Here is a 15569-nt window from a genome sequence, read left to right as displayed (position 1 = left end):
TAATTGGAGATGCGGGGTATCGATCCCCGTACCTCTCGCATGCTAAGCGAGCGCTCTACCATCTGAGCTACATCCCCATTTGCTTTAAGTTCAATAAATTACAGTCTTAACAAATCGTTGGAAAAGTTGAAAGTTCCATAAATTAAATTGTTAACAAATCTTTGGTTCAGTTAACCTGATGATGAGATGAAGAAGAGAGACCATTTGAGAAGATCTAAGACCTTGTGCTTCTTACAAAGGTCGTTAGTTACTGTTCCAAAGCGCTTTTTGGTTACAACTTACAAGCAAAGGACTGTTTCTTTGTCATTCACTATGGTAAATAATCAATGGTATTAGATCCGAGCACTATTTGTTATATAGTCTGAAAAAGACAAGCATCTCTATTTCTCATTGGCTCAAGCTGCAAATCCATTTTCATCTGTTTTCAACATCTACAAAAAGTCATTACAAGAGGTTGGCAAGATACAGAAAAACTCAACGTGCGCGGGGAAATGCGAGCTTCTTGTGTTTTGTTAAAGAGTCGCAGAAAGAAGAGAAAGCTCCTTTGATTTCTTCACGGAGTGGGAGAGCCAAAGAGAGCGGTAACTCATCTTTGAGAATTCTGCTCTGATCATGCCTCGGCGAGACAGAGTGAGCCAAAGCTGTTTGTCTTTTGTTGAGTCCTTCAAGGATGAAAGAAAAGGCTCCAAAAGTGAGACAGCTCTGTAGCATTGCTTGTGGTGCACCTGCAACACACACGATCATCAAAACTCGTTGTTAGCTCGGCAATGCATCTTTGTTCTTTAGTTCAACACGAAGTTATATCTCTATGCTAATTTTTTCTAAGTCAATAGCCTGATAATAATTAGATCTTTATAAAACGTAAATAGGTCAGAGAGTTTATCATCTTAATTGCGAAGGAATAGAGCAGATAAAACACTTGCAAAAATGCCGGGATATGAGTTTAGAAATGTTATACTAGTTCTTACCGGGGAAACTAAGAGCAAGTCCAGTGCAGCAACCAGCAACTCCAACGTTAATCGCTGCAAATAGAAGATCATATAAAACGAAGAAGTGACTATGCATCGATATTATATCGTACAAGTGAGAAGGGACAAGAAGAAGAAGCGTCTTAAAGACTAAAGAGTCTCACCATCATCTTTCCCACGCAGTTTTTTCAGAAGGCAAACAACCAAAGTGTGTACTCCTGATAAAACCGCAAAAGTCTAACAAGGAAAAAAACAAAAGTTATTCTGTGAAGTTCCAATGAACATACTCAATTCATAAGACCTCAAAATTTAGTCACCTTAGCAGACTGACCCGCATCAGCAAATGATCCCTTAAACCCTTTCTTCTTAAACAATCCGGAACCTGGAAACCCCAACTTATTTCCGTGAGATTCATGGTTTCATCAGACAAAAACAAGCACATAAACAGATCCTCTCCAGTCACTTAATCCAAGTCAACACAGAAAGCTTAGCTAAACTAACTGCAAATCATAAACAAAGCTCAAGCAACACCAATGAAGTCTACATAGACCATGTTTGTCCCTAACTCAAGCAATCTAGCTGTTCCTCCAGTCATTAGATCCCAACAATTAATGAAAGCATACGGATAAAGCTAAGCTAACTCAAATGAAAAATGAAGAATCTCATAATCTTGAGTAATGTTCTTCTACAGAAAAGCTATGCCAAAGAAGTAGTCTACTACACACACACACACACACACTATTGCTACTCCTCAAGAACCTCATCAGTCTCGAGATTTAGAGAAACTTGGGAGATTAATCAGATACAAAAACCCATCGGAAAATCTATACTCGCTAGCTCAAGTACTCTGTTCGAGTTCAAATAAACCTCACTCCCGAGCAAGACGAAGCAGAGAATCATCCACAACGAGCACATACAAGACCACACGGTATGAGTAAACGAATTAGAAATATCACCATATCCGAATACAGACCCCATGACGGCGCCGCCAGCAGCATCTCCGGCGAAACGGACGAGACAAACGGCCGGCGAAGGAATTGCCAATGCATTGGAAGATTCGTGATTGGTCACCGTCACATCATTAGCGTTGGTGTTATGGTTTGAATCTGAATCGACGTCTGAAGAATCCATGGCCGCCATGAAAGCCTCTGAAGCTGAAGATAGTTTTCGCTTTTCTATCTGAATTTATTTTCTCCTGGTTTACTTTTCCACCTGTAGGCAAACAGTATTTATGGGCCTTTGTTGGGCCTCAAATAAAGCTATCGGGTCTCTAGGGAGAGCCCACTAGAACTAGACAGTACACAGTAGACTGTCCAGTCCATTTCTTAGATTTTTTTTTTTTTTTACCCCTATACTTTCTGGTTTCAATCCGGTTCCATTTCAAATTTTAGATTTTAGTATTTCTGAAATATGTTTTTTAGGCTCGATATAGAAAAGAAATTAACAATGTGTTATTGTTGTAGCTTACAAGGCTTTCTTTTTTTCGAATTATTTCGGTATTCCAAATTTTCAAATATTTTTTTTCCAAATTTGTTTCATTTAAGAAATTGATTTCATTAACCAATAAATATATAAACCCGGGAATAGCTGCACCGTCCATGTTAACCCAAAAAGTCACCGTCCCTGCACAAATCAATTTCAGTCTTTCAGGTTTAGTTCATTGCAAGTGACTAGGTTATTTTTTTTTTTCCTTATGATAGATATAAATATGTGAGGATGGAGAATAAATTAACAATAATTTGGAGTTAGGGGAAAAGTTGATTTCTGAGTTAATAAAATTGAATTTAAGATTTTAAGCAACTAAAAGGAAAGAGCAGGCATCCAGATGATGGTGACATTTTTATTTTATAATGTTAGCAATTACATTTTGAAAAATGTGGCATCAAAAACATATAGAAGTAGAACCAATAATTGTAAAAAGAAAAGGAAAAAAATGATATTTAACTCATGAATGATGACAATATACAAAGTTAAAAAAGAAACAGCACTTTCGGATCTTTTTATATCATTTTAGCTTTCTTGTGGGTTCTACATATCTTCAAAAAATCAATACTTTTTAATATCATATCCAACTTTAACCTGTGTAGTCATGCATTCATATCCACTCATTTATCAAAGAAAAAACAATATTTGTGATAGAGAAGAAGAAGAAACATAATTAGAGATCATGTGATTGAGAATCACTTGATAATTGATATGCTGTGCTAGAAACTCACGAGTGGGCCCAAAGGAGCCCATTAAAAAGAAATGAAAACGCTCTCTGCTATCTTTTATTCTTTTAATAATTTAACTTTGGCGGATAATATTTGGCAAATTACAAAACCAGCAGCAGCAACACAGCAAGACTTCCATTAACGCTTTTGCCAGCCAAAAGCTCACAGCTTTCCTTCTTCCAAACAGCTCCTGTAAGTGATTTCATCCGCGTGAAGTATCATTGAAAGCTTTTACGATCTTCCTTTTTTTTTTATTTAACGGTCTCATAGAAAAGCTTTTTTAAACTTTCAATCTACTTTTTTTTTTTCACAGCCGAAACAGTTGAATTTTGTGACTATGACCCCACTACTTTCTTTAGTGGTCCGCCATAGAAGTGAATGTGCCAAAACCCTAAACCTTCTCTCTCTCTCTCTATATATATATATATATATATATATATATTTCTCGCAGCCGACGACCCCTAAAGTTCCAATCTTTCTTTTTCAACGGTTTTGCATTTAAAGTCTCCGTTTTGAAAACTGTTGTGTTTGTTTCTAACTTTCTTAAGTGAACTCACATGCTTGCTTGCTTGTTGTTCATCTTCTTACACGAGTACAACTACGAGTTTGTCTTTTTACTCTCCTTTTTCTTTTGTTTTAAGTTTTTTCTTTTTTTGGGTTTCTCTGTTTAGACAAATCAGCTGCCTTCTCTTCTTACCTAGTTGTGGATCAGAGCTCGGTTCTGGATTTAAGGCAAGTTTTATTTTGGAGTAATCACACCTTCTTTGTGTTAAGTTGAGTGGGAGCTGTGACAATAGTTTTGAATTTTTGCTCTCTTGTCTGATTGGATCAAGCAAAAAAGTTTGAAACTTTCAGTTAGGTCGTCCGTTGTTGTCACTAAGATAAAGTCTATTACTTTATTTATTGAACCCTCTCATGGATAGTTTGACTTGGTTTAGAGTTTGAATTGAAATCAAGACTCGTACTTAAACATATCTCTAGTTAGGTCTTACGTTGTTGTCTGAACTTGATCTGTGGATTTTGGCTGTGTTGATTGTTGTTGGGGTCCTTATTGAATTTCGAGCGATTTTATTATGAGTTAGAATCTATTGGGAAGATCTTTTGTTTCATTGCTCTGCTGAGCTTAGCTTGGGCTAAAAGCATGAAAGAGAGAAACTCTTCAAAGTTTTCAACTCTGATTTTGACATCTAACTGTCCTTTTGGTTGGTGTTTGATCTTTCAGTCTGTGGTTTTTTTTTCCAAATCTCTATCTTAAGAATTGATCTTTCAGTTACTTTACCTTTGTGATTTGTTTTCATAACCTCCTATAAACACTTACTCTCTGTGTTCAGTTCTTATAGCCGTTGAGTCTGTTAGACACAGTTAAGCAAATCACAACTTTTTTGGCCTTTTTTGTTTTTTGCAGGATTGTTTCTTATGGACTCCCCACAATCTGTTGTTTCACCATTCAAGACTGGTGAGCCAGAGAATGACAACTCAGCTTCTGTGCAGAGCTCTAGAAATCAATCAAACGGCACTAAACCCAATGGAAAAGATTCCATCAGCTGCGGCCAACAAGAACTTGTTGGTACTCTTGAGGTTTATGTGCATCAAGCAAGAGACATCCAGAACATCTGTATCTACCACAAGCAAGACGTGTACGCCAAGCTTTGCCTCACAAGTGATCCTGCAAAGTCTGTCTCCACCAAAATCATCAACGGAGGTGGGAGGAATCCTGTTTTTGACGACAAAGTCAAGCTTGACGTCAGGGCTTTAGACGCTTCCCTCAAGTGTGAGATTTACATGATGAGTAGGGTGAAGAACTATCTCGAAGACCAGCTTCTTGGTTTTACTTTGGTTCCTATGTCTGAACTCCTCTTCAAGAATGGGAAACTTGAGAAAGAGTTCTCTCTTTCTTCCACTGATCTGTACCATTCTCCAGCTGGTTTTGTTCAGTTGTCTCTCTCCTACAATGGTTCCTACCCTGAAGTGATGGCTTTTCCAGCTGTTTCTGTTGATGATCAAAGTGGCAAGAGACAAGAAGGGTCTGAATCAGTTCCGGATGAGTTGGAGAAGATAGAGTTTCCGGATCCTAATGTTGCAAATGAAAACGAGAAGATGGTTTCTGAGTATTTTGAGATGTCCTCTTCCACTATTGAGTCAGAAACTTCAGACAGCTTGGTTACTTCTGATACTGAGAAACATGTAATGAAGCAAGATTCACCTGAGATCAGCAATGCAACAAATGGAGACGCTTCTCCTCACGCTTCAGCTCACTCAGCCACAGAGACACCAAACCATGATCATCTCTCTCTTGTGAACTCCAAAGCGGATTCTCAGGAGTCAGAGAGCGAGGCTTCAGCTGAGACATCAGAGGAGAAGATTGTGAAACCTATTGTCAGTGTGAGGGTTGAGACAGAGTCAAAGGTGGTGCAGCAGGATATAGTAGACATGTACATGAAAAGCATGCAGCAGTTTTCTGATTCACTGGCTAAGATGAAGCTTCCTCTGGACATTGATAGCCCAACAAAGTCAGAGGATTCAAGCTCTGATGTTTCTCAGAAGCTGCCAACACCAAAGAGCAACAAAGGATCTCGTGTGTTCTACGGGAGCAGGGCTTTCTTCTGAGCATCTCTTTTATCAAGTTCAGAGGCAAGAAAGACTAATCTCCTAATGATGTAATTTTATAATGTTACTATTTGATGTTGAAACTCCCATGCTTTAGTTGATGTGAAGTTATTATTATGTATCACTAGCCTTTGTACTATTTAGAAACGTCTGTTGCCTAATCATGTTTGTTTTTCTCTTCCTGAAATGCTTATTTTTTAACATCCACAAGAATCTCTGAAGCTTAGTGAGTAATGCTAAGATTGCTTAATTATTAGGACAATCATCATGTGTTGTGATTGTCACTCTCTGGACCCATTTTTTTTCTGTATGACCATCAAGAGGAGGTCCCATAGGTGGGGAGAGAGGCAAATGGTCCAATGATTCAGCTTTCTGAAAACAAATGGTTGCATGTTCTTTGGTTAGTTGAAATGTCTCTTTCATAGGATTTTTAAAAGATGCTTTTTTTTTTTGTCTTTGCACTATTGTGGTAAAAATAATGAAGGGATCCAACTGTAATATTGGTAAGGATTTAAAGATTATCACAGGGGTAACAGTGAATGAAAATGGTTTTCACTAACTACTTTCTCTAACATTTTCTTTGTGTTTTGTAGCTAGCTAGCAAAGTAGCAAGCATCGGAGGGGAACTTGGATAACTTCATTGGCTTTGGTGATCATATGCCGTTTGCACATGTATATAGCATTTAAATAACATTTGACAGACTCTTTGTTACTGGGACCTGTGTGTCAGTGTGTATCTAGTGTCTACTGCATGTTCTCAAACTTTTTATTGGTTTATCAACTTTTTTCTTAGAAAAATTCGTCTATTCTGTTTATCTGACCCTTTCTATCTTTAGTTTATTTCCTAATCGAGTATGGAAAACTACAGTTTATTTACCTGAAAAAAATATCTAAAAGTAAAAAGAGTTTTCATAAATTTTCTTCCACAAATAATAAATTTAAAAGTTGACAAAAAAAATTTTAAAAGAAAATAAACCAAAGTAAATATATCTCATTGATGGAATATGCAACAAAATAGTCATATTCTTACAACATATTAACGAAATATTCATGAACAATTCCATTGGAAAATAAGGAGACAACAAAAAGTAAAATTACAAAACAGAGCACAGAAGAACCCTGAAGAATCTTGATCGAAAAGTCCAGGATCTTTGTTTGGTTATTCCTATTAAAAAAAAAGGCTTTTGAGAAGAACATTGAAAGCAAATCTTCACTCATTCATGTTGTTGTATCTTTTACTGCTGCTACAATCTTATCTTTATATAAGAACACAAAAACTGTTATCAACAAAGTTGGTTTCCTTTGTCACAAGAACCTCTTCAAACTGCAATGTATAGCTGTTTCTTTCAGTTTTGATAACCTATGCCTCAATACCTAAGGAAAACACAGATCAGAACCATTAAAATCTCGATCAAATGTAATCAAAGTCAACAAAAGAAAGTCTTATGAGAACCAGGAAACTTATTAGTGTCGTTTACCTCTATTAGTTTGTCTATTTCCAACATTGTAACTTTCTGAGTCATTTGCAGATGGGTCTGAGCCCACATTGTCAATGTCATAACCGTAAGAGAAAGCGTCTATCTCTTGAGAAGACTGTGGTGGTAGCTGCTGCTGCTGTTGCCGCCACATTGAGTCACTGTAAACAGAACCGCCTCTGTACAAGTTTCCTATAGAACCTTCAAAAGGGGAAGCAGAAAGTCCAGAGCCTGTCTCAAAGTTTCTTCCATAACCATTGTTATCATTACCAACAGCAGAAGAAGGAAGTCCCCAGTTCCCTCTGTTGTTTCCACTAGACACATTCAAGTTCCATCCGGGTTCTGCATTGTCAGTTCTGTTCCCCCACAAGTCTATGTTGCTAGAACTGTAGTGAGACTCGGTTCTGTTCTGTCCAATTGGAGAGGTGTAACGGCTTGGAGAAGCGTTGTTGAAGTAAGGGTTGTTAGGGAACCGGTTAAACGTTATTCCATCATAGCGTGGATTCAAGTTCAAGTTCAACTCATGATTCAATCTACCGCTACCAATAACAGGACTAAACCGACCACCAACAGAGCCTCCTAGATTGTTGTAATAACCAGAAGCAGGAGCAAAGTTGTTGAAGTAGCTATTATTAACAGACATCCTATTAAACCCACCTCCATAGCTGCCACCATAACCAGCACCAGGAAGAGGGCTTCGGGTGTTGGAAACAAGCGAAACCTCTTTGGGAACAGCTCTTTTGACCTCAACTAGCTTCCCATTGAGCTCATGGAAGGTCTTGTGGAGAACTCTATCAACAGCATCATCAGAGTCAAATGTAATGAAGCCAAACCCTCTTGGCCTCTGCGTGTTGTGGTCATACATCACCACAACATCAGCAATTGTACCAAACTGATCAAAGTAGTTCTTGAACTCCGTTTCTGTAATGCTAGACGGTAAACCTCCTACAAAGATCTTCTTTGTCCTGTTGCCACCACCATGGAGAGGTGACATAAGGTGTATAGGACTAGCGTGTCGTTTCATCACCTGTTGATGATCATCTCGTGGCACAGCCTTCTTCGCCTCAACCTGGAAAAAACAAACGCCGGACGTTTACAGAATTAAGGAAATAGTGTCTATCAGTATTTATATATTTATGGATTTATTTATGCAAATGCTTTACAATTATTCAGTTTGACCTATCGTAGAATTTGAGTTCCTACACTTCGTACAGTCTACTGTGCATTTCATAGAAGATTCTGCTAAGATCTGAGCTTTTTCTATGGACAAGAAAGTTAAAAAGAAGGTACCGTGCGGCCATCGATGATGTGTTTCTCCAAGATGACTCTCTCTGCAACGCTGGGATCAGCAAACACGATGAATCCAAAGCCACGTGCACGTCCCGTGGCACGGTCTCTCATGATCACAGCTTCAACGACATCTCCATAGTTGGTGAAATACTCTCTTAGCCTTTCTTCATCTGTGTCCCATGATATCCCACCAATGAAGAGCTTCCCTAGATCCGACTCCATCTCTTAGCTCCTCCTGCCTATACACAATCCAAACAACAACTTCAATCGCAAGCGTCGTCTCAGATGAAACTGAAAAAAAAAAAAAAAAAAAAAAAAAAAAAAAAAAAAAAAAAAAAAAAAAAAAAAAAAAAAAAGCAAAGACGTGGAACATACTTTTGTTGTCTGAAAATCTAAGACGGAACCTGATCTTGTTGTATTTGTTCTTGTCCTGATCAAATGGTGAAATTGGATGTTCTTGAAATCTGAAAAAAAAAAATGCATCATCATCATCAGAATCATAAAACCAAAAAACCCCGAAAGAAAGAATTTAAACTTTTAGAAAAAGAAGAAAGAATCACCATTAATGGAGAAGACCCAGATGAGGAAATGTGAATAGAGAGAAACAGAGGATGTTTTGTTCATTCATCCTTTTAAGAACATCTCTTCTCTCTCTCTCTCTTTCAAAGTTATTAAAAACCTTTCCTTTTGATACCTGTAAATGGTTTTCCTAAATACTCCATTAGGAAGATTTCTTTGGTAATTAATTAATAGTAGAGATTAAATAGTCTAATATTAAGGCAAAAAGATTTGAGATTTGGCTTTCTTATGGTTTAAGCATCTTTTTGGGGGGATTTGTAAGAGAGGGAGAGAGGGTCCTTATTATGAGAAATGACAGAAGATTGATGACGACTTCCTTCTTTTATAATTTTTATACAATTTTCAAGTCTATATATAAGTATAACTGAATTATTTGTCCCAAAAAGAAAATATAACTGAATTTTAAAATAAATAAATAAAACAAAGGCATGTTTAAGCTTAAATTGAATGCAACTGATGAGATAGTTGATAGTATTAAATATATTTCTCAAATATGACTAAAATATTACTATCATGGAGACCCATAATATCATGTATATGTGACCTAACTTTTCCAAATAAAATATAGAAAATTTTGAGATTTTTTATTTAATTAGCTTTTTTAAATATTTTACAATATTGTTAAAGAAGACTAAGTTGTTATTCAACATTTTTCAGTTAATGTCATTTTTCATTACAAACTTTAAAAGCACGATAACTTGTTTGTTTTCATTTTTATATTTTTTCCTAAACAATGTTTTTCTAACACTACATTCAATGTCATTTCCTAGAAAAATGGTTTATAATCTGAGTAACCATAATTGTGAGTCAGCCATATGTAGTAATGTTTAGGTACCTTGATTCTATATATATAAGCGGTGTCAGAGTTCTGACTCGAATCCTGACATCTCGAATTCAGAACTTTATTGCAACTGAAACGAACTTTTTGTGTAGACAACAAAAACTGTGAGAATGGTATCATGATATAAAATAACCATCGTTCATTGGATGGAGAATAAAGGTACCTTAATACATGTACAACTTGTCTTGTGTGTAGGCAAAGACTAGCCAAAAGGATCTTTCTGGTATAATGATGTTTATTGAGTATCTAATAAGGGACGCATTATAAACAAACAATTATCACCTCTTGCAACATTGTGGAGTTCTTGATACTAGTCTTATAGACAACTCACATTTAGTGATGCCTTAATATTTTTAAAATTATCATTATATGTTGTCAATAAATCAGAACTGTTCAAAAAAATATTGGTTCGTAAGATGACAGTGCATTTCCATTAAATAATAATATTATTGTATATATTAAATTATAAATAAATAGGAAACAACTAAGTGTAATTCGTGGTTACTAGATATCTATTAAAAGTATAATTTTTATATAGTTATGCTAGATTGAAACAACTGTTTTCTTGGTGTAACATGATGGTGGTGGTGTGTGATTATGCGAAGGACAACAACTTTTTGGAATTTTAATTTTTCATGCAAAGTTGTCGTTTTAAATATTATAGTAACGTTTACGACAAAAAAAATAATATTATAGTAACGTTTCTCTTTTTGATTCCTTTCTCCTTTTAAAATTGTTGTAAGCTTTATCAACTTGCGAGAACAACCTTTTTAGATTTGTTTAACATTTTCTTTCTACCCTAATTTTTTTATGATACACCAGTAACACCACACATTTTCGCACCGTCTTTGATCGTTTTATGATTGTGAGGCAACATAAAAGAATTTAATTAGACATTCAGCATTGAAATAATGTCCCTGCAAGAAGGAATCAAAAGACGAGAAATACATCAGATAATCTTCATTCTTCAACACTCAAAACTAAACACAGACTCAAATTCACTGATACAAGGAGCCAGTAACTAAAAATTAGTTCAAAAAAAAAAGGAGCCAGTAACTATATAGATTTAAGCATATATATAAATAAGAATGACTCTTCTTTTGTTTTTCTCTAGCTTATATAGGTCCCATATATCATCAACATAACCAACTCAACTACTCATGGCAAGTTTGATTTCCCATTTGTTCCAATAGACATTTTCTTGTTTCATCATTTTTTTTTACTTTCACATGATATTGTCATGTAATTAAGATTTAAATAAAATCAGCATTTCTCTACTTAGATTTAGTGTATTGTATCGTTGTATCCGATCAGTGATCACTCGTGACCCACAGTTATCAATAACATAAATGTATGGTTTAGAGATAAGTTTATTACAGAAAAGAAATTGCCAAAACATTCATAATAACACTTTTTATATTTACGCTAACCATTTTACCCTCATTAAAAAATATATATTTATAATCATATGGTTAACTAATCTAGACTTAGGGTTTAGAGTTGAGGGGTAGGATAAAAATTTTGAAATGTGAAATTTAGGATTTCAACAAAATATATAAATAAACACTCAAAAAATTTTTAAAATTTTTTGAAAATAGTTTCAAAAAGAAATTTTTGGATTTCAAAAAGAAATTTTGAAAAAAAATTCGAAAAAAAAAATCAAATAAAATTTGTAAGATGTTCAAATTTGAAAAAGTATAATACGAAAACATAAAAAAATTATTACTATTTTTTATTTATTTAAATAATTATTTATTATATATATATATAAATCAAGGGTGTAAGAGTTTTTCGCTTCTTAATGAAAAATATTTTGAAAATGTCACTTTATTGGTGGTAAACATAAATAGTGGTATCAACAAAGTGGTAAACATGAAAATTCTCTTACAGAAACTAGACAAGCAACAGCTGAGCCATCACTAAACTTGGTCATCAAGAAAGTTGTTGAGTGTTTCACTACATAAGAGTTAGACCTTGATTGGTAGAGCATTAGCATTATGCTCTACATTATCCAATCAACATTTGTTTGAAAAACATTTAAAAAAACATTTGTTAAATGTTAATGCTCTCCAAAAACTCTATGGTCAGTGCTCTCATATGAAGCTTTTAAAAGAACATTTACATTTATAATTTATAAAACTAAGAAAAATATACAATTAATTTATTTTATTTAATAATATCATAAAATTATTTTTATATCCAGAAAAAAAATTGATTTCTAAAATAAATTTACATAAAATTATTCTTACGTTCACATACTCAAAACCATGGAAATGGTGATGTACGTACACCATCTGAAAGACAACGGAAGAGGCATTGTACGTCAATTTCAACACTTCGTTCGTCTTGCTTGCGTAGTAAATCATTGCACTGGCCAGCGAAACCACATACGGGATTGTTTGGAATCCTTTGGACGACCTCCTTTTGTAAATATTAAGGAACGTTGGTCTATAAACAGACAAGAAGATTTTTAAAGTCTAAAATTCACAACCTTATTTATATAAGAGGATGAGAATGCCTTAAATTGGCGCAAAGCAGAGTAGAAACGAAAATATATAACCTATGAAAACATTCTCGTTAGAGTTCACAATAGACAATATATATCTACGACCTAACATGAATACATACCTAGTATATATAATGAGATCAGATTTAATGAATGAGAACGTAATAATTATATTAATTATTATACCTGCCATCCAACTTCTATCGTATTGAGGGAAGCCATATTTGTTTTATCACCCCTCGTTCAAAAAGACAAATTGTATCTCATAATTGTAAAAACGTTATAACTAACAAAATTAGAAAAGTGAATCTTTTATCAGTGTTTTGATTTAAAAAAACACTTATAGTCATGGTTATGTGGACGTAGATATTTTTTGAAGTATGTTGATGTTCTTTAGGTAAAAGAAAATTGATAAAAAATTCATGCAACTAATTTTATTTTCTTAGGTACTTTCTATGTTTTGTTGGTTGGAAAACACAGTCATGCTGAAGGTAAAATAATAATATTCTTACGGTGTATATTTAATAGAGTAATAGTACTACTAGTTTAATTATTTGATATCAGTTAGTTCACAACAAAAATCATAATATGTGAACAAAATAAGTAAAATATAAATAAAATCAAGCAAAACATAAACGAAAATAAGTAAAAATTAAGAAAAATATAATCAATAATAATTGTTGTTTAATTTTCTTTGATGTTTGCACTTTACACAGTAACTACACAACATTTATAGAATGTTTTTGGTGTTTCTTTTACTTTCATTACTAATTTGATTTTATTTGTACAGTCTAATTGTTAATTTTCTGTCTTAGAGTTTCTTTTAAGAACAATAACCATTCAACAGTTTTGTTTTGAATTAACTAATTCAATTTATATTTAATATATATTAAATTTATTTTCTAATTCAAGTTTAACTGGTATATATGATTTATTTAACTAACTTTAATATGTCAATTCAGTTTAAGCTATGTGAATAAAAATAATTGTATGAATTTAAAACTAATATAAAAATATATTCTAATAAAAATTTAGATATTTAACAATTAGTCAAAACTTTAAATATTTTAAAACTGATGTGTTAGTTCATATTAAAGCTTAATATGTCATACTTTTTTACCCAGAATTATAATTATTTTAAGTCATTTATAATTAGATATATTTAATATTAAATATCAATATATATATAACTAATTTTAAGTCAATATATATTTTGATTAAAAATCATTTATTGCATATATAAATTATAATTTTGTATAATATTTAGACCCATTGTATCAATTTCACCTTTCAAATATATATTTTTAACCGTTAGATCCGTTTAAATTATATTTATACCCTTAGATACATTTTTGTTTCATTTGATTCCTTTGATCAATTCGATAGGTAATGTTTGATCCATTTTTTTTCTATTTATAGCCTAAATCATAAAAAGGAAATAGAAAATCATAGCTCAAGCTTTATTGTTATAATTCTGACTTTATTGGTCATATAATTCCGATTTTCTACTACCCATGTTAGAAATCAGAAACAAAAATAAGCAGAATACAATAATTATATAATAAATAAAAAAATAATGGGGGATTTGCCAAATATGCCACAAAACTCGACTTTGATTGCAAAAGTATATCTAAACTTGAATCAAATGCAAAACTAACGTAAAAGTCTTGTGAAATTACAGCCAGCCACTTGTGACCAAACAAAAAAACATAAGCTATTTTTACGAATATAGCCCCAGTAAGTCTTCTGAGTCGTCTGAGATGCTGGAAATCATCTAGAAGACTTACTTGTCTAGTGTAGTTGATCTTAAAAATAATTTATAAAAATTTTAAAAAATATTTTGACAAGTGAAAAATTAAAATCATGTAATTATAAATAGTTTTATATAATGTAAATTAAGATATAATAAAATTGAATAGTTTTCAGCATAGATGAGTGAAAGTAGTTAATCATGATATTCTTTGGTTTTATGGTTTGACAACATATGTTGTAGTATTGTACGCATTCTTAGGGTTAGATTTTGGAAAGCTTGAATGTTTTTTTTTGAAAAATTAAACTTTTACCTATAAGTGTTTATTTTTGTGTATAGTAAACACTTTTGAAGTTTAATTTGATTTTATGAAGTGTTTAGTTATTTAATTAAGTTTAGGGATTATGTTTAGGGTCTAGACTACTAAGTCATCTGGTGGATAATTTAAACCAGATGACTTACATGTAAGTCGTCAAAATATTTCCGCCTAAATTTTTTGAAAAAAGTATTTTCCCGCTTAAATAATTTAAACCTTGTAAGTCGTCTAGGAGGTCTTCTATTTTAGTTTTCCGCTAAAAATAATTTAGTTTTCCGCTAAAAATATTAAAGTCTTTTGGGTGACTTACAAGTAAGTCGTTTAGAAAGTCGTCTGAATCAAAAATATTTAACCTAACTGGATTTTTTGTCTCCCTATATAAAGAAAAATTTACACATTCTCTCTCCTTCTCTCAAATAGCTGCAACAAAAATGTAATGTTCATCATTCTAAAACTCTTCAACCTCTCTCTAATCTCTTTGAACTTAGCAGGTTTTTCAGATCTGGAAGACGTCTGGGACGACTTACCTGTTAGTCGTCTAATATATAATGCGCTAGACGATTGGACTTTCTGGAAGTCGTCTCACGGAGTCTTCTCCCATGTCATTCCCTTTCATAACAGATCTGAGCATTTTGGTAAGTTTTTATGTCTGATTTTTCTTTATTTCGTAACTTTCTGTTGTATAAAGTTCTTACTTTTTCCTCAAACTAAAACTCTCCAAACCCACCTTGATCTCTTTGACTTGAAAACACCAAACTTTATATGAATTTTTCAATTTTGTCTCATGTCTTTCTCACTAATCTATCCTTTTTTTACAGGTTTTTAATCAGATGGTTCTCATCTTCCACTCATTTAAAGGTAGATCTATTAATTTTATATATGTATTTTTGGGTGTTCTATAAAGGTAGATTTATCTAATATTCCACTCATTCTCTCTGTTTTTAAGCCTTTGAACGGTCTTTGATATGCAGGTTTTTCAGATTTGAATTTGATATGCAGGTTTTTCAGATCTTGAAGACTTGTT

General features: G+C 33.3%; 3 protein-coding genes and 1 non-coding gene across 7 annotated transcripts; 1 reads left to right on the top strand and 3 right to left on the bottom strand.

Moving 5' to 3' along the window:
• Positions 1 to 4: 4 nt before the first annotated feature.
• Positions 5 to 77, bottom strand: TRNAA-AGC. Its single transcript has one exon. It is a non-coding gene; the product is annotated as a tRNA-Ala (tRNA).
• Positions 78 to 306: 229 nt separating this feature from the next.
• Positions 307 to 2151, bottom strand: LOC106332048 (mitochondrial import inner membrane translocase subunit TIM22-3-like). The gene is made up of 5 exons (XM_013770504.1): positions 1925 to 2151; positions 1286 to 1350; positions 1133 to 1205; positions 969 to 1022; positions 307 to 725 (listed from the first exon to the last, which is right to left on the bottom strand). The coding sequence occupies exons 1-5, from the start codon at positions 2106 to 2108 to the stop codon at positions 475 to 477; spliced, it is 627 nt and encodes a 208-aa protein (XP_013625958.1). The 5' UTR covers positions 2109 to 2151; the 3' UTR covers positions 307 to 474.
• A 1107-nt stretch (positions 2152 to 3258) lies between these two features.
• On the top strand, positions 3259 to 5969 carry LOC106336253. 4 transcript variants are annotated; one of them, XM_013775030.1, is made up of 2 exons: positions 3259 to 3373; positions 4587 to 5969. In XM_013775030.1, the coding sequence occupies exon 2, from the start codon at positions 4598 to 4600 to the stop codon at positions 5786 to 5788; it is 1191 nt and encodes a 396-aa protein (XP_013630484.1). In that variant the 5' UTR covers positions 3259 to 3373; positions 4587 to 4597; the 3' UTR covers positions 5789 to 5969. The 4 variants fall into 4 exon arrangements, with proteins under 4 accessions (XP_013630484.1, XP_013630485.1, XP_013630483.1 ...); XM_013775031.1 differs by lacking the exon at positions 3259 to 3373 and adding an exon at positions 3626 to 3785; XM_013775029.1 differs by lacking the exon at positions 3259 to 3373 and adding an exon at positions 3627 to 3913.
• A 1011-nt stretch (positions 5970 to 6980) lies between these two features.
• LOC106329040 (heterogeneous nuclear ribonucleoprotein 1) lies at positions 6981 to 9403 on the bottom strand. The gene is made up of 5 exons (XM_013767606.1): positions 9114 to 9403; positions 8929 to 9017; positions 8554 to 8792; positions 7267 to 8332; positions 6981 to 7162 (listed from the first exon to the last, which is right to left on the bottom strand). Exons 3-5 carry the CDS (start codon positions 8773 to 8775, stop codon positions 7149 to 7151), a joined length of 1302 nt encoding a protein of 433 aa, XP_013623060.1. The 5' UTR covers positions 8776 to 8792; positions 8929 to 9017; positions 9114 to 9403; the 3' UTR covers positions 6981 to 7148.
• Positions 9404 to 15569: the final 6166 nt, after the last annotated feature.

This window comes from Brassica oleracea, chromosome C3 (assembly GCF_000695525.1).
Source record: "Brassica oleracea var. oleracea cultivar TO1000 chromosome C3, BOL, whole genome shotgun sequence".
NCBI lineage: Eukaryota > Viridiplantae > Streptophyta > Magnoliopsida > Brassicales > Brassicaceae > Brassica > Brassica oleracea.
The sequence above is the reverse complement of the archived record's forward strand: the minus strand, read 5'-3'. Positions and strand labels throughout refer to the sequence as shown.